The sequence below is a fragment of the Hypanus sabinus genome, chromosome 2 (genome assembly GCF_030144855.1).
Source record: "Hypanus sabinus isolate sHypSab1 chromosome 2, sHypSab1.hap1, whole genome shotgun sequence".
In the NCBI taxonomy this organism is placed as follows: domain Eukaryota; kingdom Metazoa; phylum Chordata; class Chondrichthyes; order Myliobatiformes; family Dasyatidae; genus Hypanus; species Hypanus sabinus.
The window spans coordinates 136,941,859-136,963,881 of NC_082707.1; the positions used below are offsets into that span (position 1 = coordinate 136,941,859).

The window sequence follows — 22,023 nt, forward strand, 5'->3', positions numbered from 1 at the left end:
TACCCACTGAATTGAGCCTGGCCAGTTCACCTTATATGCATTGCGTCTAATTACCCGTGATGATTTTGTGGTTCAACATAAATAAATAGCAAATGAGAACAGTAAGTTAAATGCAAAGTCATTAAGATTTCAGGATGAACAGAATGTCTGCATACTTTAAGTGAATTGAGTGCCAAAAGTCTGAGTTGTACTGAACTTTATATATTTCTGTCAGCCATACTAGTTGATACTCTAGGGGCAAGAGAATGAACTAAACCAAAGATACTTCCCCAATATTCAAAATCATTAAATAATTAACCATATAACCATATAACAATTACAGCACAGAAACAGGCCATCTCGGCCCTTCTAGTCCATGCCGACGCTTAGACTCACCTAGTCCCATTGGCCCGCACTCAGCCCATAACCGTCCACTCCTTTCCTGTACATATACCTATCCAATTTTACTTTAAATGACAATACCGAACCTGCCTCTACCACTTCTACTGGAAGCTCATTCCACACAGCTACCACTCTGAGTAAAGAAATTCCCCCTCATGTTACCTTAAACTTTTGCCCCCTAACTCCCAAATCATGTCCTCTTGTTTGAATCTCCCCTGCTCTCAATGGAAAAAGCCTACCCACATCAACTCGATCTATCCCCCTCATTATTTTAAAAACCTCTATCAAGTCCCCCCTCAAGCTTCTACGGTCCAAAGAATAACCTAACTTGTTCAACCTTTCCCTGTATGGTGCTGAAACCCAGGTAACATTCTAGTAAATCTTCTCTGTACTCTATTTTGTTGACATCTTTCCTATAAAATTCGGTGACCAGAACTGTGCACAATACTCCAAATTTGGCCTTACCAATGCCTTGTACAATTTTAACATTACATCCCAACTCCTATACTCAATGCTCTGATTTATAAAGGCCAGCATACCAAAAGCTTTCTTCACCACCCTATCCACATGAGATTCCACCTTCAGGGAACTATGCAGCATTATTCCTAGATCACTCTGTTCTACTGCATTCTTCAATGCCCTACCATTTACCATGTATGTCCTATTTGGATTATTCCTACTAAAATGTAGCACCTCACACTTATCAGCATTAAACTCCATCTGCCATTGTTTAGCCCCCTCTTCTAACTGGCCTAGATCTCTCTGCAAGCTTTGAAAACCTACTTCATTATCCACAATGCCTTCTAACTTAGTATCCTCTGCATACTTAATAATCCAATTTACCACCCCATCATCCAGATCATTAATGTATATGACAAACCACACTGGACTCAATACAGATACCCAAGGCACACCACTAGTCACTGGCCTCCAACCTGACAAACAGTTATCCACCACTACTCTCTGGCATCTCCCATCTAGCCACTGTCTTTGTAGCCAATTGTCTACAAAATCTCCTATTCTTTCCTTGCATGGCTACCCCCTATTAAAGAAGCATCTTATTAGCCTCATAACCATAATAATATGCAAACTGCAAACAGTGACTCAATACATGGCTTCATATTCCTTCGATACTGGTCTCTAATAAAATGGTTAAGAAAAAAAAACAGAACAAAAGATTAAAATCCAAAAGCTATTACAAGAGCTTCTATTATATACAAGCGCTCATAAGCTGGAGTAACATATTAGCATAGGCTAAATTCTCCATTCCCCAAGACTGGATGTTAAACACATCCAAACCTGATGTGAATAAATTTGGGGGCACAAAGATATAGGGATAAGAGATAAAAAACACAAAATGCTGGCAGAACTCAGCAGGCCAGACAGCATCTGTGGGAGGAGGTAGTGACGACGTTTCGGGCCAAAACCCTTCATCAGGAGTGAAGTAACACGGGATGGTCGAGGGGGGATAAGAAGTGGGGAGAGGGATGAAGTAGAGAGCTGGTAAGTGATAGGCTGGAGGGAAATGGGCTCGGGGGAAGGTGAATTATGGGAAATAAGAGAAAGAAGGGTAGGGCTGGGGGGGGAGATTATAGTGAGGGGGGGAAAAAAAGAGCGAAAGAGAACCAGACTAAAAGTTGAATGTTCATGCCGACAGGTAGGAGGGAGATAAGGTATTGCTCCATCGACCTGCTTGTGGCCTCATAGGGATAAGAGATATAGGGATGAGAATAGAAGGTAAATTTGAGATACTGGAGAATGCTAGAACAGGTTTAGGAGGATCAAATGGCTTTTTGCTGCTTCAAACTTTCTCCCTAAGAATTTATGTGGAGTGTGTTAAAAGGTTTTGTCCTCCACTCATCACATAATAAACACATGGCAACAATGTCAAAGTGATATATTTAGAGAATGCATAATGCAGATACTGAAATGTGGAGCAAACAAAACTGCTGGGAGAAAGTAGCTATGGAAGTAGAAGGTTGGTTGTTATTTTGCATTGACACCCTGCATCAGTACTGAGGCTGCAGGGGAGAGACACCCAGTATAGAGAAGTGAAGGAAAGTAATGATACAGAGCTGATAGGTGGTGGTGGTGGTGGGGCTTGTGATTGAGAAATAAATGGACAGAGTGGAAGAGTGGACAGAGGCTGATATGTGATAACTGAAACTAGATAAGGGAGGATGGAAGAATGAAGGGGAGATAAAACCAAAAAGGAGTTAATGAGTCAAGGAAACAGGGTGGAAAGGAAGGAATGGGAAAGGTGAACAAAGGAGAGAGAACGTGATTGCAGTGCTAAGAGTGGGAACGGAACACTGAAGTGGGTTACCTGAAATTAGAAAATTCATTGTTGATGCTAAGTTTACACTTGGTCTTGCCAATGTCTGGCAGACCATATCGCAAATAGTAAATGCAAGGGATCATATTGGAGCTGTTCATTAATCTCTGCCCTACCTGTAAAAGCTGTTAATGACCCTGGATGGTGGTGAGAAAATATTGAGGCAGAGGTTCCCATTTCAATTGACAGTGGTGAGGAGATGGGGGAAGAATGTTAAATGTTAACAAAAGGAAGGGAGACCCTGGGTGGATTGATAAGAGTGTGAAAGAAAAACTAATCATAGAGGAGTGGGTTACCTGAAATTGAAATAGTTCTCCAAGTCTTGACTTAAACCATTGAAGTCCATCTTCTTCCCTAACTCGAGGACCAAATCTATTTTTTATATGACTACCTTAAAGGTTACCAGACTTGGTCACAGGATACCTGCATAAAACTTCTACCACTTGCCATTCTTATTCCCTATGAGAAGGTTGAGTACAACCCCTTCCCACATAGGACTCTCCAATTCCTGCTTCAAGAAACCTTTTTGAATGCATTTTATCAATTTCCACCCCATCTAAGCCCCTTTCGCTAAGGTAATCCCAATAAATATTGAGAAACATTCATAATGTGAATCACAGCTGCTAGTCCTACCCTTCTCTCAGCCACCTTTCTGTCATTGCAACAATATCTTTAACCTATGTATTGTCAGCTTATCCTTCTTCCAGTCACATTTGCTGTTTCCAAGTATTCTGGTATTGTTCCACAATTTAGCAAGTTCTGAAAAATAATGCAATCACCTTCTCTTTAACAAAAAGCTTCCCAGTTCTCTGAGCTAGCTATCACTAATTATTGACACTTTAAATGCCCCACTTTTCCAATTCAAAGTTATCCTTAACTTTGTTTGCTAACCACAGATCATGCTGGTTTCTAATTGGGATATATTCCTGCTGAGTGGTATGAATCAGCTGTTTAAATATCTGCCAATGTTCAGCTTATTTTAGCAGTCCACCTTCAAACCATTATAACAGACCCGAAGTCAAAAACAATGGTTTTGGTCCTGTGGTGCTCACCAACAAACTGCGTTTGGAATTCTATGAATGTGTGGCTACTACCTCCCAAGGAATCTTTAATCACAATATCCCTTTTAAATTCTTCCTCATTACTCATAACCAGATCTAAAAAAAGTCCATTCCCATAATACACTGCTCTAAGAAACAATCCCTGAAGCACTTCACAAATTCATCTATAATCTTGCTAGTTTGGTTCTGCCAAACAAGTTTGGATATGGTTTTAAATTAAATAGCAGGGGGTGGGTTCAACAGATTGGAGTAGTATGAATAAAGCAAAAGAGAAAAAGTGTGGATAAAGATAATGTAAAAGCAGAAGTTAGAGAAAAGTAAGGGTGGAGTGCAGAAAGTCAAGTGCATAAGAGACAAAATTTAAAGACAAAATTTTAATGAGTACAAGGGCATTTTATCTGAATGCCCACAATATTTGTAACAAGGTCAGTGAACTTGTGGCACAAATCAGTATAAAGGGGTATGATTTAGTGGCCATTACAGAAATGTGGTTGCAGAGTGGAGAGGATTGGGAATTCAATATACGAAGGTAAGGGAGGTGGGGTAGAGCTCTTAATTAAGCATGAGATCAAGGCAATGGTGAGAGACGATACAAGATCTAAGGAGCAGAATGCTGAATTGTGCAGAAGAGACAGCCTGCAGAGAGATATAGATAGGTTAAGTGAGCGAGCAAGGATCTGGCAGATGGAATAAGTACAATGTTGGTAAGTGTGAGGTCATCCACTTTGGAAGGAAAATGAAAGATCAGATTATAATTTAAATAGCAAAATATTGCAGCATGCTACTGTGTGGAAGGACTTGTGCTTGTGCATGAATTGCAAAGGGTTGGTTTGCAGGTCCAGCAGGCTATCAAAACGACAAATGGAATTCTGGCCTTCACTGCTGGAAGGATTGAATTTAAGAGCAGGGAGGGTATACTGCAATTGTACAGGGTACTGGTGAGGCTGCATCTGGAGTATTACATGCAGTTCTGGTCTCCTTACTTGAGAAAGGATATACTGGCTTTGGAGGCAGTGCAGAGGAGGTTCACCAGGTTGATTTCAGAGATGAGGTGGTTAGACTACGAGGAGAGATTGAGTCACCTGGGACTGTACTCACTGGAATTCAGAAGGATGAAAGATCTTATAGAAACAAAATTATGAAAGGGATAGATAAGATAGAGGCAGGAAAGTTGTTTCCACTGGTAGGTGAGACTAGAACCAGGGGACATAGCCTCAAGATTTTGGGGATTTAGGATGGAGATGAGAAGGAACTGCTTTTCTCAAAGAATGGTGAATCTGTGGAATTCTCTGCCCGATGAAGCAGTGGTAACTACCTCAGTAAATATATTTAAGATAAGGTTGGATAGATTTTTGCATAATAGGGGAATTAAAGGTCTTGGGGAAAAGGCAGGTAGGTGGAGATCATGATCAGATCAGCCATGATCTTACAGAATGCCGAACAGGCTAGATGGGCTTGATGGCCTACTCCTGTTCTTACTTCTCGACAACAATCTTGCCCTTAATGTCAGCAAAACAAGAGATGGTAACTAACTTGAAGCAGGGCGGTGCCCATGCTCATGTTTACAGCACTAATACTGAGGTTGAGAGGATTGAAAGCTTCAGGTTCCAAGGAGTAAACATCATCAACAGCCTGCCCAGTCCAAAAAGACTGATACCATGGCCAAGAAAGCTCACCAACACCTACTTTCTCAGGCGGCTAAACAAATTTGGCATGTCCTCTCCGACCCTCACCAATTTTTATCTGAATACATTACAATTTGGTAGAGCAACTGCTCTGCCTGTGACTCCCAACAAAAGTGCCAAGTTCTGGATGCCGCTCAGCACATCACATCTCTGCCTCAGTAAATCAGCCACCATGGCCACCCACCACAGATATTCCTTCTTCTCCCATTGGGCAGAAGACAGAAAAGCCTGAAAGCATGTTTATCAGGCTCAAGGTCAGCTTCTATCTCACTGTTATCAACACTTGAACAGACCTCTTATACAAGATGGACACTTCACAATCAACCTTGTCATGACATTGCAATTTATTATTTAAATACACTGCACTTTCTCTGCAGTTTTTCCACTTTATTCTACATTGTTATTGTTTTGCCTAGTTCTACTTCAATGCACTGTGTAATGATTTGATCTATATGAACAGTACACAAGACAAGCTTTTCACTGTATCTTAATACATGTAACAACAATAAATCTGTTTCTTAAATCTTAGATAGAGTAGCCTGGGTAAAAGCCAAACCACATCCCTGAATGAGAAGTACATGTTTTCCGCTGTTGTAGACTTTTCTGCTCTTCCATAAACACCTCTATTTTAAAAGTCTTTGTATTTATTTATTTATATATATGTATGTGTGTGTGTGTGTGTATATATCTATATCTATATATATATAATTTATTTTGATATCATTGAAGCAAATCCAGCAACAATTTAAAATAACAAGTTTAGTTATTATCCATTATTTCAGTGGATTTGGTTTGGAGCAAAGGGACAAGATACAATATTAACAGATAAACTTAAAAAATTAATTTTTAACAGTTTGCTTTTTCTGTAAGTAAAAGTAACTTTTTTTGTACATAGCTTAGGATTTTGTACAAATAGGTCACAATTACAGTTCTTCTTTCACCTACCAGATGCATCAGTGTGAGAAGGAGCAGGTGTTCTATTTGATTTAAGTTTACTTAGTGCTCCACTAACAATATCTGAAATGCAAGAGAGGGAAAGAAATTAAAATTCACGCACATTTTAACTGATATGAATTTCCTATTTGGCAGATTCACAGTTCTTTCCAAAACAATTAACTTGTCAATAAAATTGTACTTTTCCTTGTATTTAAAAATGTTTAATAGCTTTAGGAAATAAAAGAATTTGAACAGCTGAGCACAAATATATCCTAAACTGCATTTCTGAACTTTACTTGAAATCCGGATTAAACAATTAAACATTTTAAGAGTATACTCATATTGTGTTTGTATTCAAAATTTAGACTACACTAGAAAAAATTTCTTGGCCATACTCACAATAGTTTGCACAAACTTAGTCACTGGGATTTTATCTTGGTTCAAATCTAGATTTCCAATGAAGTTACTGCTTGATGGCTGCAAACATTGTATACAAAGTTTGGGGGAAATAGCAAGCTGTTTAGTGAATTGGGTTTTCGTTCTGTAGCCTATTATTCAATGGTTTATAAACTTTGATCAAATTATCTTTCTTTCCAGAGATTTAGTTTAAATGTCTTGGAGGGTGTCTTTTAATTTTTGTACCTTCTTGACCAATTTCACATAGCTTTACCTGATGAAACATTAAATATTTCCCTCCATGGATGGTGCCTGAACTGCTGAGTTCCTCCAACATTTTGTGTGTGCAGCCTTACACTAATTTTAATTGGACAGAATGATTCATATTAACATGGGAAAATGTAGCAAATTTTCCAAAGCAGCTATCAAGCCAAAAATGCACAATCACAGAATCAGGCCCTTTGGCCCACCATGTCCATACTGACTATCAAGTATTTGCCAGAGGAAGCATCTGGTTCCAATTTTCCATGAAGATTTGGAGCCACCAAATCCAGATTCTAATAATGACCACTGCTGAGAAATAATTTTTAAAAATCACTGGATAACTGACAAGTTTGAATTCCAGCTCTCCACAGAAGGCAAGAATATTAAGGATATAAATACCAAACACAGAGAGTTGAATGCTGAAAAATGGAATGCACTCTAAAATATGCAAGTGCGTGGTCACTATTTTACAATGTCATTAGCAAAGTATACTTAGCCAGTATAAATTCTATCAAATTGATTCAAGGAAAATTAAATGCATCTTTTTTAATCATACCAATGAACTTGTACTTTTTGTTAAAAAGCCTATTCACTCAAACTGAGAATTACCATCTGGCATTTTTCATCACAAGATTCATTTCTTTTTCAATGGCCAATTCACAGACATCTGTTCTCAATTTAGGGAAGGTTCTACTGGAGACAACTAACAGTATGCCAGCTCTTTGATATTCTATGTACTCCTGTCCAATGGTACTGTTAAAGCAAGGTATTCACACGAAATGCTTTAGCCAAGAACTACTTGTTACGGCCAACTTGATTCAAGGTCTGTTGTAGACAGTCAAACAACATATCCAGCCATACTTCAGAAGGAACGCAAAAGTTCCAGTTATCTCTACAAAGCCATGAAGGTATTGCCATTCAACACAAAAACATTTTTTTCATTTAACAACACCATAACATGAATCATTCAGTTTACTTAAAGGTAGGTTTTCATATATTTTAGAAAAAGCCAAAGAACTGGATAACCAAGCAGTAACATGTTACTTTTAATGGCTTGTGTGTAGTAAATATTGACAGGTAGTTGAGGTTGGCAGCAAATTAAAGAACCTTTTTTGGTCACCTTGCTAATAATTGCACAAAATGGAAAGCAAGAAAATACATAGAAACATCCTTTTCTTAAACTGTATTATATCTTTCAATTATATTTTTATCATGGACAGAGAGAAAAATAAAGGTTTGAAAAGACATATGACTCAGAATTAAAAACAAAAGATATTAAATTATCAACATTAACTTTCTATTCAATATGTTCAAGTAAGACTTCAGTGCATTTTTAAATGCTGTATTCACTGCCAAGGGCTATAACAGTATGGTGCATGGAGAACAGATTATGATTAACAGAATTAAGTGTAAAAAATATTCCATTAAATATTATAGGCTATAAAAGATATTAGATTTACAATAATTTATAAAATAATATGAAAACATTTAGAAAATAAATGACATAGAAAAAAAATTGTAATGACCTCCAACACTTCGACGCCTTCGTCTTTTGCTCTCTTCCACTCTTGAACCATCTCCAGCTTCCAAGTTTTCTAATGAAGGTGTTTTAGATGCTGCACACTCACCAAGCATTGCTGGAATTTTTTCCAAGATAAACTCTGGAACACAACCTGAAGAAATAGGAGTGTATACTCAATTACAAACAAGAGAAAAATCTGCAGATGCTGGAAATCCAAACAACACACACAAAATGCTGGAGGAACTCAGCAAACCAGGCACCATCTATAGGGGGAAAAGAAAGTACAGTTGATGTTTCGGGCAAAGATCTATCATTTGTCCCGATAAAGGATCTCGGCCTGAAACATCGACTGTATTCATTTCCATTGATGCTGCCCGGCCTGCTGAGTTCCTCCATCATTTTGTGTTGTTAGGAGTGTATATTACTGACTTCGTGACAATTACATTATTTGTCCAGATTAACATATAAAAGACAATAAAGTGCAAGATGAAGCCCCAATTGGACCAGCATGTATAATGTTAAATACATGATGCCAGAATGACTATCATATTTGCATAAAGTTTCAATGCATTTGCAAATTTTAATGCCAGTTTCCAATATTATTTAAAGAACATGTTAAAATGGGGCAGGGCACTGAGCAGAAACCTGAACTGGCAAAAAAAAACTACTAGAGATAAGAGTGTATTTTGGATGGATGACTAACTACCGAGTTGAAGAGGTGAGTTTGAAGTAAAGATAGAAAAGAGGCAAATAAAATTTCTGATATGAATCAGAAATGCCAGGAAATTGGAAAAGGGGGTGTGGAGGGCACAACTGAATGAAAAAACGAGTTGAGTTAGTTCAGTTCCGAGTTGCAGTTTAGTCATTTGTGAGGAGGTTACACTGATAAGCAGCAAACCAAGCAAAAAGATTCGAGCAACCAAGTTACTTGTAATGTGGCGACCCATTTTCTATGCAGGCGAACCAGCTCACAAAATGGCACGCGCGTCGGCGGAGAGACCAGCCCCAAAATGGCACTGGGCCGCTTTCTTCACCAGCAAGGGGAGAAAGCCCGTGCGCGGGAAAAGACTTTTGTAATGCACCTCTGATGTCATTTCCACCCAGAGAGGGCAGGAATGGAACTGCGTAAAAGCCGGTGCCGCCAAGTTTGAATAAACTAGTCTGGAGTGCAACTTGCAGACTGCGTGTTGTTATTTCTAGCTCTGCGTGTAGCACATCACTACATTGGTGACCCCGACGGTCCAAACAGGATTTGGACCAAAGATCATCAACTCAAATCTGTTCACACAGTTTCGCTAAAACTGCCAACTTTCTGGACACTGCAACCACGTGTGTGGTTTGACCAAGCAGAAGCCCAGTTCCAGATTCGGCAGATTATCTTCTGATTCCACGCGTTACTATTACGTAGTGAGCTCCTTTGACCAGGAGACAGCCGCCCAGGTTGAGGATTTCATACAGTCACCCCCAGAAGGTGGCAAATATGTAGCATTCAAAGTGCTGCTCATAGGGACCTTTGGCCTCTCACGGCATGAGCGAGGTGCCCGCTTGCTGCACCTGGACAGTTTGGAAGACAGGCCGCCGTCAGCATTAATGAACGAGATGCTGGCCCTGGCTGAAAGACACAAGCCCTGCCTCACATTTGAGCAGGCGTTCCTGGAGTAACTGCCCAAGGACATACATCTGCTGCTGGCCGACGCTGATTTCAGTGACCCCCAGAAGGTGGCGGCCTGGGCAGACATGCTGTGGAAAGCCAAGAGAGAGAGCGGGGCATCCATCGGCCACACGCTCAACAGCAGGCCAGACCAGGCCCGGCAATGGAATGCACACAACCCAGAGGCAGGAGTGAGGCCAATAAACAGTGGTGTTTCTACCACCAGCGATGGGGCACAGAAGCCCGCTCTGCAAGTTCCCAGGAAACACCAGGGCCAGGCTAATAGCTACGGAGGCTGGCCATTAGGACAGCCTCTTGTACATCTGGGACAAACAGTCGGGACGCTGTCTCTCGGTCAACACCGGAGCGGAAATCAGTGTCTTACCCCCGACGGAGTACGACACCCACAACAGGGAGCCGGGACCCACCCTGAGGGCTGCGAACGGCAGCACGATACAGACCTACGGCACCCGCACAGTGCAGCTGCAGTTCAGCGCCAGCTGGTTCACGTTGGACTTCACACTGGCTGCTGTGGCCCAACCACTTCTGGGGGGGGTGGACTTCTTGCGAGGTCACAGCCTGCTGGTCGACTGGTCCGTGACAAGACTTTCCAGACATTCTCACTGGGTGAAGCTAAGTTGCCAGCCCCACACCTGGCCTCGATCCCCTCCACGCCCGTGCACAAAGGCTCCCCCCGGACAAGCACCGCCTGGCGAAGGAGGAGTTCAAAAGGATGAAGGAATTGGGGATTGTACGACGGTCTGACAGCCCATGGGCCTCCCCCTTGCACATGGTGCCCAAAGCAGCCAGGGGCTGGAGACCATGTGGCGACTACCGCAGACTGAACGAGGCTACAACTCCTGACCGCTACCCTGTGCCACGCATACAGGACTTTGCAGCAAACCTGCACAGGGCAGGCATCTTTTCCAAAGTAGACCTCATCCGGGGATACCATCAAACCCGGTACACCCTGAAGACATCCCCAAAACAGCACTCATCACCCCATTTGGCCTGTTCGAATTCCTCCGAATGCCGTTCACCGACGTTCCAGCAGCTAATGGATGCAGAGGGACGCAACCTGGACTTAGCATTCATCTATTTGGACGACGTCCTAATAGCCAGCAGCAGTCGCCAGGAGCATCTGTCCCACCTCCGCCAGCTCTACTCCCGCCTGAGTGATTTCAGCCTCATGATCAACCCTGCCAAATTTTAAATCTGACTTGACGCCATCGACTTCCTGGGCCAAAAGATTATCAAAGACAGGGCAACACCTCTGCCCATTAAGGTAGATGCGATCCGCCACTTTGCCTGGCCCAACACAGTCAAAAGCCTGCAGGAGTTAGTTGGTATGGTGAACTTCTGCCACCGCTTCCTCCCCTCAGCAGCCCATATCATACGCCCTTTGTTCACTCTGCTGTTGGGCAAGGACATTACTTGGGATGAAGAGGCCGCGGCCGCTTTTGTTAAAGCCAAGGAAATCTTGGCAGACGCTGCGATGCTGGTGCACCCCGGAACGGACGTTCCAACCACCCTCACGGTGGACGCATCTGACACAGCAGTCGGTGGGGTGCTGGAGCAACTCATCAAGGGGTGCTGGCAACCCCTGGCGTTCTTCAGCAGGCACCTATGGCCACCCAAACTCAAGTACAGTGCTTCGACCAGGAGCTGTTGGCACTATATCTGGCAATCCAGCATTTCAGGTACTTCTTAGAAGGCAGGCCATTCACTGCATTCACAGACCGCAAACTGTTGACCTTTGCGTTCACGAAGGTGTCTGATCCCTGGTCGGCCCGCCAGCAGCGACATTTGTCTTACATCTCCGAGTGCACGACTGACATCCAGCATGTCTTGGGAAAGGACGTCATGGTAGACTCACTCTCCAGACCAGCTATCCAGGCCCTGTCCCTGGGGGTGGAATATGTAGCACTGACAGAGGCGCAACAGGCAGACAACTAGATGCCCAGCTACAGGACCGCAGTCTCAGGTTTGCAGCTGCAAGCCTTCCTTGCAGGCCCAGGTGAGAGGACCCTCCTGTGTGACGTGGCTACTGGCCAACCTCACCCCATCATCCCGGCAATGGCAAGTTTTCAACATAGCTTGGCGCACCCATCTATCAGGACAACCATCCGGACGGTCGCCAGCAAGTTCGTGTGGCATAGACTTCGCAAACAGGTCAGCGAATAGGCCAAAACATGCACACAGTGCCAAACAGCCACAAGGTGCAGCAGCACACCAAAGCCCCGCCATAGCAGTTCGAACCTACCTGCCGGAGGTTCAACCACATTCATGTGGATACCATGGGGCCCCTGCCAGTGTCGCAAGGAGTGCGGTATCTCCTAACCATGGTAGACTGGTTCACGAGATGGCCAGAGGTGGTCCCGCTCACTGACACCACCACCGATTCCTGCGCCCGAGTGCTGATTACAACTTGGGTAGCACACTTCAGGATACCGGCCCACATTACCTCAGACAGAGGCACCCAGTTCATCTCTGGCCTGTGGTCGGCTGTGGCCAGCCTGTTGGGAATGCAGCTACACCGCACAACTGCCTACCACCCACAGTTGAATGGACTGGTGGAACACTTCCACCGTCACTTGAAGTCGGCTCTCATGGCCCGCCTGAAAGGGCCTAAGTGGGTGGATGAGCTTCCCTGGATCCTGCTTGGAATCCACACAGCGCCCAAAGAGGATCTGCACACCTCGTCGGCTGAGCTGGTGTACAGCGCACCCCTGGTTGTCTCAGGAGAGTTCCTACCAGCCTCAAGGAACCCGCAGCAGTCCTGGACAGACTACGCGAAAGGCTCAGCAACCTGGCCCCCGTATCGACTTCACAGCATGGACAGATCCTGACCTGTGTACCCAAAAGACCTGCAGAACTGTAAGTTTGTATTTGTATGAAGGGGCTCACACTGAGCTCCGCTACAGTGGCCATACGAGGGGCTGTTCAAGGTTTTCAGGAACAACAGGTCCACGTACGTTCTGGACATTGGGGGGGAAAGAGGAGGTTTTAATGGTGGACAGACTCAAACCAGCCCATGTGGAGTTGGCGCAGCCGGTCGAGGTTCAGGCACCGCGGCGCAGAGGCAGACCGCCCAGAGACTGATCCAGACTATGGACATTGGAGGGTGTATTGCCGGTTCTTGGGGGGGTGGGGTTATGTGGCGATCCACTTTCTACACGGGCAAACTGGCTCACAAAATGGCATGCGCATCGGCAGAGAGGCCAGCCCCAAAATGGTGCTGTGCCTTCTTCTTCACCAGCAAGGGGAGAAAGCCCACACGCAGGAAGAGACTTCTGTAATGCACCTCTGGTGTCATTTCTGCCCGGAGAGGGCGGGAACGGAACTGCATAAAAGCCAGTGCCACAAAGTTTAAATAAGCTAGTCTAGAGTGCAACTTACAGACTGCGTGTCATTATTTCCAGCTGTGTGTAGCACATCGCTACAGTAAGCAGTATGGTTCAATTAAACAATATTTCAGTTGACCTTATAGTTAATAACAAAGTGACAAAAGCTTGATGTTTAAGATTATCTGCAAGGCTACCTGTGCTCATGGTAATCATGCTGCACCTTCTGCAGCTTCACAGGTCAAAGTGAGTTCCAGTCTTCATTGTCATAGCTCTTCCATGAAGCAGATCAGACTACTTAACATTAGCTTGGCTTTTGCTATAACAACTAACAAATTACATACAACTAATGTAAAACATGATGTGTTTTATATTTAGAAGCATTTAAAGAGATCATAACTTCTGAATTAATAATCACAATAACTATTTTAAATGGCATTCCCGTAGAAAAATAATCCCTAAATAAGGTAAAATACAGGAAAGAGAACAAGGAAACTTAAGGATGGCAAATTTCCACATATTTATAAGAATTGCTTTTTTTATATAAATTTTGTGGTACAAATCTTGGGGTGGAAGCTTCAGCAGTTAAACTCACAACTGCATTTCATTTTGGTGGGTCAGATTGAAAAGGAAGTCTCATTTCTTAAAGGTAATTTGGTTAAGTGATAATTGTTGGAACTTGACTTCCAATACAGGCCATCCCAAGTAATGACTGGATTACACTCCTGGGAACTGCTCATAACCTGAATAGCTTGCAAGACAGAAATGCAGCCACAAACCGAGTTCTCAGATGATGCTCACAGCCCCACAGCAGCTGACAAATCCAAACCGCCAATCTTCTATGCTCTCCCTTGTATGCACAGGCTATACATAAGCTGGGAAGGACCTATATTACATTAATAGCAAAACCACTAAGAGTCTAAGTGAACCCTCAAGAATAGATATCATTCATAAAATGTTGGGTGACATCTACACTATGGGCTTGACTTCTAAAAGCAATTGATCTATTAAGAAATCATTTTAAAATATATTTGTACTGCATTTTTCATGTTGGCTCTGATCTTCAAATGAATAAATTGGATCACAATAAATTGATTTCACTAAGACCAAGAGATGAATGCTGATAATTCATGTTCAACTTAATTTCAAAAAAAAGTTACAAGTTTTAATTTATGTAAAAGGGAAGGAAATTATGGCAATGATAATATAGATAATCTTTAGAAATGCTATAAAGAAGCTATGAACATCCTTTTCTTACATGGACAACCTTAGATGGCGCCAGCGAGTGACTAGCAGCAACAGTTTCATACTCGAGATTTAACTTTGATCTTTTACTCATTTAGGTGCAGTGCTTCATGAGGTGAGACAGAGTTTGATTGCCTATTCCGAAATGACCTTGAAAAGGTAATAGTGATCTTCCTTCTTCAATCACAACGGATTTAATGTACATCTCGGCAAGAAATGTCAACTGTACAATTTTCCATGAAAACTGCCTGGCCTACCCCTCACATCCACTTTGAACCTACCCCCTCTCACCTTTAACGCCTGCCCTGATATTAGGTATTTCACCCTGGAAACAGATTCTGTGTCTACTATATTCACGCATCTCAATCTTACAAACCTCAATCAGATCTCCCCACCAAAGAAAACAACCCATATTGGTCTCACCTCTCATGAAAGTACATGCCCTCTAAACCAGGTAGCATCCCAGTAAACCTCTTCTGCACCCTCCCCAAAGCCACAACAATCAGTCCTATAGTGGGGCAACCAGAACTATGCAATACTGCAGATGTGCCCTAACCAGAGTTTTATAAAGTTGCAACATAATTTCTTAGCTCAATGCCTTGATAAATAAAAATAAGCATTCCATAAGCTTTCTTAACTACCTTAACGACCTGTGTAGCCACTTTCATGGAGTTATGAACTTGGATATCAAGTCCTCCCTGCTCAGCAACATTTAAGGGTATCTTTGCAGTTGCCCTTCCAACGTTCAACACTCACATTTATCTGCAACTGATCTATATCGCACTGTATTCTTCCCCAGTCTTCTACACCATCCACAATTCCATCAATCTTGGTATCATCTCCAAAATTACTAACCCACCCATCTACAAAGTGTACATTGTCATCAAGATCATTTATATATATCACGGGCAGAGGTACTAGCACAGATCCCTGCAGAATACCACTAATTACAGACCTCCAGCTCATACCCTTTGACCACAACACTGTCTTCGATGTGCAAGCTAGCTCAGAATCCAAGCATTCAATTTGCAGCAGACCACATTCAACTTAAATATTCTGTATTAGTCCCCCGATGGACTTGTCAAACACCTTACTAAAATCATGTACAACATCCACTGCTCTACCTTCATCAATCTCTTTCATCACCTTGTTAAAAAAAATCAAGTTGGTTGGACATGATCTGACCTGCAGAACACCATGCTGGCTCTCCCTTAATTAGGCCATGGGTTTCCAAATGCTCTTATATCCTATCATTAAGAATCTTCTCCAGCAATTTCCCCACACTAATGTGACTCATGTTTATAGTTCCCAGGATTTTCCCTTGTTCCTTTCTTAAATAGAGGTACATCAGCCACTGCTCAGTCCTCACCTGTGCCCAAACAGGTCACAAAAGATAATGGTCAAGACCCCAGCAATCGAGTTGTTTGTATCCTTCAATGACCTGGGGTAAATTCCATAAGGCCCTGGGGACTGAATACTCATTAGGAGACCCAACGCTTCCTCCTTGACTTCTAAATGCCGTAACATATTTATACATTCAGCACTGATCTCCTGGTCCTCTATGTCATTTTCCTTGGTAAATACTGAAGCAAAGTACTCATCAACTACCTCACTCACATTCTCCACATCCAAGGAAATGTTCCTTTCTTTATCCTTGAGTGATTCTACCATCTCCCTGGTTATACTCTTGCTCTTGATGTATGTATATTATACACACACACACACACACACACATATATTATATATATATATATATATATATATATATATATACACATACATACACACACACACATACATATACACACACACATACATATATATAATATACAAAATATTGAGATTTAAGGTGTGACATACCACCATAATGATGAAGCACATATACTAGAATACATATTTAAAAATAGTCAACATTTGCCAAATTTTATGCTCTTTTTAAAAATGATTTAAAATATGACAAATATAATACTACAGTGGGACTTAAAATGCAAAATTCTGACAACGCTGAATTAATAGAAGGCAACCAAGAAAAGCCAAGATACTTTTCTACAGGAGGAAGGGGAAAGTACATACGAGTTTGATTATAAACTTTATGTAAGTAAACTTGTTTGAAGTGATTTTAATCAAGCAAGCTCTTGCTAAAACGAAACATACAATGCAACCATTTAAGTAATTATTAGTATATTAAGTACAATTTAGGATAAGACAAAAATCGATTTTTTTCTTTAAAAATTCCTCTAATGACTAATTTTAAAACCATAAAATGCTGATTATATAACCAGAGTAAAAATGTGAAGAGGGAAAAAAGCACCAAAGCTTTGAACTTTCCTCAATGAAGTTCCCTCATGCACACGTTCCAAAAGAAAGCAAATGATACCACCAGTGAAGAATTTAATCAATTCTTCCTGTCCAATGGTAGAGCATGAAGATTAAAGCATAAATTATATACATTAACATATGCAGGATCAAACAATTCAGGTGTTAATGGCTCTTCTATAGCACTACTTTTCAGCTGATCCGGTGAGGAACTAACAATAATTGGTCTCAAGTGCTTATTATTAAAAAAAAATTGTTTCTAGTACTTTTCACTTAATGCTCTTAATAATTATTGCTTATTTATTATTATTTCTATTTGTATAGTTTTTTATTTGCATGTTGCTGTTGTCCACCCTGCTGGTTGTGGTCTCTCATTGATTATATTGTGTTTCTTGAGATGGCCCAGAGGAAATTATATCTCAAAGTTATATGGTGACATAAATGTACTTAAATAATAAAATTTACTTTGGCAGTTGTGTCAAGTGATTCACAAAATGCAAAGTTCAGAGTTCTCAATTTGAAACCCCTGTAACATTCAGAGAACAGATGCCAGCTAGATTCTTAATGTCTCGCATTCCATCTGGTTATGTCCAATCTGATGGCATGAACATCTATTTCTCTAACTTCCGGTAATTCTCCCCCTTCCCCTATTCTTCACTCTCGACTTCCTTCCTCTCTGCTTTTCAACCTGCCCATCATTGCCCCCTGGTACTGCTCCCTCTTCCCCTCCTACCATGATCCACTCTCTTCTTTTAGATTACTTCAGCCCTTTGCCATTTCCATCCAATACCTTCCTGCCTCTTGCTTCATTCCCCCTCCCTCACCCACCAGTTTCACAGATTACCTTCAAGCTTGTATTTCTTCTCCCCCCATCTGCTTCCCCCTTTATTCAATAGATGCTGCCCGACCTGCTGTGTTCCTCTAGCATTTTGTATATGTTACTCTGGATTTCCAGCATCTGTAGAATCTCTTGTATTTGGGATTCTTAATGATTTTGACTGAAATACAGCATTTATTTGGCCAAAATGCTGCATTCTGCATTTTTATTCTCTGTGGACACAGTGAACAGCATGGTAGATTGCACTTAAAAGACTGTCAGCAGTTCAGTCAGATCATCTAAAATGTTGAAATAACTTTTATTTTATAAATAAATTTTTATAAATAAATTTTATTTTTCAGTGGCTTAGAAATATTTGACATTTTGATCCAGAACTATGGGTTTGGAAGAGGTTCATATAAAAAGTTGACTTCAATGGAATACTGAAAGCCAATATGAATTTATTATAGTATGACCCTGTAAATAGTGAGAAGGGTATGAATTGGGCCTCCTGCAATGTATGGAAAAGATTCCTAACATCAAGTTGGTTATGTTAATTTTTTGAATAAAACCTTATATAGATTTTAAAAAATGAGAAAGTCTGCAGATGCTGGAAATCCAAAGCAACACACACAAAATACTAAAGGAACTCAGGTCAGGCAATATCCATGGAAATGGATAAAGTCAACGTTTTGGGCAAAAGGACTGAAAAAGGGGAAAGATGCCAGAATAAAAATATAGATTTAATTAATTTCAAATTAAACGAGCAGTTCCTACTCCGACAAGTATCAGTGTTATCTTTGTTAGCTTTTTACTGAAGACTTTACAAAAAAGAAACATTGACATGCAATGCCAGGAGTCAGCCACATTGTGTCTGTTCTCAACCACAGTAATGAGAAGTCAGCAGAGGCACCGCGCGCAGTCAAGACAAAATAACATTGATTGAAAAATTCCATGGTAATAAAATTAAAAGAAAAACACAATAAAACACAAATTACATACCAATGCCTTCAAAATTTTCAATCAGTGTGTGCACTGTTGCAGCTTGAAAATGAAGTTGCTTCTCTGCCAATGAAGTTACTTTTTCACTTCCATCTCCAGAATGGAATAGATTGGGTGCAAACACCACAGCAAGGTTATTAACATCCATTTTGTTATCTTTCGACCTAAATGAGAGCAGGGAATAAATTTCAAATCACTATATTGACCTTAAAAGTTTTCTTTTAACCTCTGTTGCATTTATGCACTTCGGTACCTCTCCACAACTGTAACTTAAATTTGTGAGATCAAATGTCAAGCAGTCTCACAACAGACAATATTTTGTAACTATTCACAACAAGATAGAGAAAATCTAGCCTAATGTGCCTTCCCTTACTTAATTGCAGCATTCACTAATAGAAATCAAGAATTATTGGAAAAATAGATGTCAATGCAAAAACTATATATAATTGTGCATAATCCCAATTTTTGTGTTTTGCAGAATAATATAGTGAGTTTTCCTCAATTTGTGCAATTGTGCAAATTGATCCACTATACAAGTGACCATAGAAAAGATGACACATTCTGTTATCTTTATACTCAATGGGCTAGAATTTGCTGACTTCCAGCAACAGTTTCAAACATAACTGTCAATACACACTGTTGAACATAAGCATCTTGGCTCTAACGAAGGATCTTTAAACTGAAATGGTTTATCTTCCTACCGATGCTGCCTAACTTAATGACTGTTTCCAACAAACTGTTTTTCAGATTTTCAGTACCCAGTGCTTTGACTTTCTGAAGGAAAATGTGAATGCAAGTAATGAAACCAAAGGCAAAAAACAAACTGCTGGAGGAACTGAGTGAGTCAAGATACATCTGTAGAGGTAAAAGGGTAGTCAACATTTCAGGTTCCAGGAGCCCTAGTACAGCTCTTGACTCAAAAAAGGCTATCCCTTTACCTCCACAAATAATGCTTGATCCAGAGTTTCTCCAGCAGTTTTTTTTTTAAACCTCTGTACTATTTACTGATTGTTAAGTCTGGCAGGTCAATCACCTACTGAACTCCATGTGGAAAATGATTTTGCTAAGGTAGCCCAGTTTAATTACATCTTTCTCAAGCTTAAAGAAAGCCCACGATCGGAAACTCCATTTATTTCAATGGAGGCTGTGGGAGCAAAATACCTACCAGCAGTGGAAGGAACATTCCTTACATTTTACACAAACTTAGTGCTTTTAGATGGAGAACAAGTGTGTTTATGTCTTCATTTGCTCTAATATTTTTAAATTATTTTCATGTATAGTAAAAGTTGTTGCATCTCTGACATTTAAAGATGTGTATTCTGGTTAATTGGGCCATCAGTAAATCAGGGCAGCCTCTTATTTGGAAGAACTCTTAAACAACAAAATCTAATCAAGAAATTACCCGAGATTCCCCTTGGTTATTTGACGCACGATGCTGCTCAATTCGGACAGGAAACTGTTGCCAAACAGTTTCTAACTAACATCAGTCAAGTGAACATGTGTGACTGTTAGACAGCACATCGTGCTTAGAGCGAACAGTTTTTAAAATAATATCAGCTGGGTGTGTTGGCGTTCAATTAAATAATTATCTCCCAGATAGTTGGTGAGAAATAAGCTGCAAGACAATTCAGAATTGCTTTGCTCACTACAGTTTCAAACATTCAGGATTGGAGATGCCATAAAGAGCCGGGAATGAAAATGAAACTATTTCATTACTTCAATAAGAACTATGAAGGATCTGAAGGTATCGGCAATTACCTTGAAAGCAGACAATAGGCCTGTAGCAGCTTCAATTTTACAGGCTCTCCACTCTACTTTGGATCACCTGCACAATAGTAATACCTACAGTACCGTGCAAAAAGTATTAGGCACATATCTATAGCTACGGTGCCCAAAACTGATGCATGGTACCATATTCATCAACATGGAGCAGAGAGTGAGTTTGTAAATCTGGCAGGAGCAAATGATGTTGAAAATGGCAGGATGGAGTGCTGGAGGACATGGGACAGGTAAGCAGAGAATGCCAGGAGTGAAGGGTGGCATGTATGCAGATACACCCAGCCCTGAGACATTAGGCAAGATCATTTCATTCCAAACAATCGGTTTATCGACCATTAAAGAACGTCTGGTGCTTCCTGCTCCCTCCCCTTTCCCCCACCATGATTTCTCTCTTCCCACTCTCAGTCTACAATACAGAGCCACATCAGAATTAGGCTTATTATCATTCATGTCATGAAGTGGTTTTTTTGCTGCACCAGTGGTACAGTGCAGCACATAAAATTATAAAGCTTTTGCACAGTACTATAGTAAAAAAGACACATATACAAGACTTTTGCACAGTACTGTATGTCAAGCTGCTGTTTGTTGATAACAGCTCAGTGTTCAACATAATTATACCCTCACAAAGAAGATCTGCAGATCCTGGAAATCAAAGAGAGAGAGACACACAGAGACAGAGACACACACACACACAATGCTGGAGTTCCTCCAGCATTTTGTGTAATTATACCCTCAGTTCTAACTGAGGTGCTCCAAAACCTGGGCCTCTGGCTTTTTGATCTCGTCACTTGACATTCGGTTTAACGCAACCCTGCCACTTTGATTTGGCCCACGCCTTCATTAACCAGGTCCAACACTTGCCTTTGTTGGATCTTGCCTCTCCTGACATCAGGTTTGCGGGACTCTGGCCAGGGTTAATCGGGATGTGCCTAGGGTTTGTGGGGGTGTGCCCCCCTTAGACTTTAGGATTAGGTTTGAGTGCTGGGCTGGTGGATGTCTATGTTTGGCTGGAAGAGGTAAGGCTGCGGCGATTTGAGTGGTGAGCTATGAGGTGCCATGGTGGATAAGCTCATATGGTGAATCCAGGTTAATCTAGCCCATGCCTTTCATTATCGTGGTCTGACACCACTTGGTTCAACGAACCGGTTGTGCACTGGGACACATCATCAGTAATGCATTCTCGGATCGTCAGGTGTTTCAGGCCTTTCATCATTAAGACATCCACCCCAAAGTGGCCCAGCCAGGGTTGCTCAGACCTGGGTTGTGTTTTTCCCATGGACTAGGACAAT

At 41.4% G+C, this 22,023-nt stretch overlaps 1 protein-coding gene across 1 annotated transcript in view; it reads right to left on the reverse strand.

Moving 5' to 3' along the window:
- Positions 1-22,023, reverse strand: part of LOC132384498 (rho GTPase-activating protein 11A-like) — a 61,230-nt gene that overhangs the window by 16,773 nt on the left and 22,434 nt on the right. Inside the window, exons 5-7 of the mRNA XM_059955650.1 lie at positions 18,956-19,119; positions 8,585-8,731; positions 6,408-6,479 (exon numbers count right to left, since the gene is read on the reverse strand). Coding sequence (XP_059811633.1) covers positions 6,408-6,479; positions 8,585-8,731; positions 18,956-19,119 — 383 coding nt within the window. The remainder of the gene's footprint in view (positions 1-6,407; positions 6,480-8,584; positions 8,732-18,955; positions 19,120-22,023) is intronic.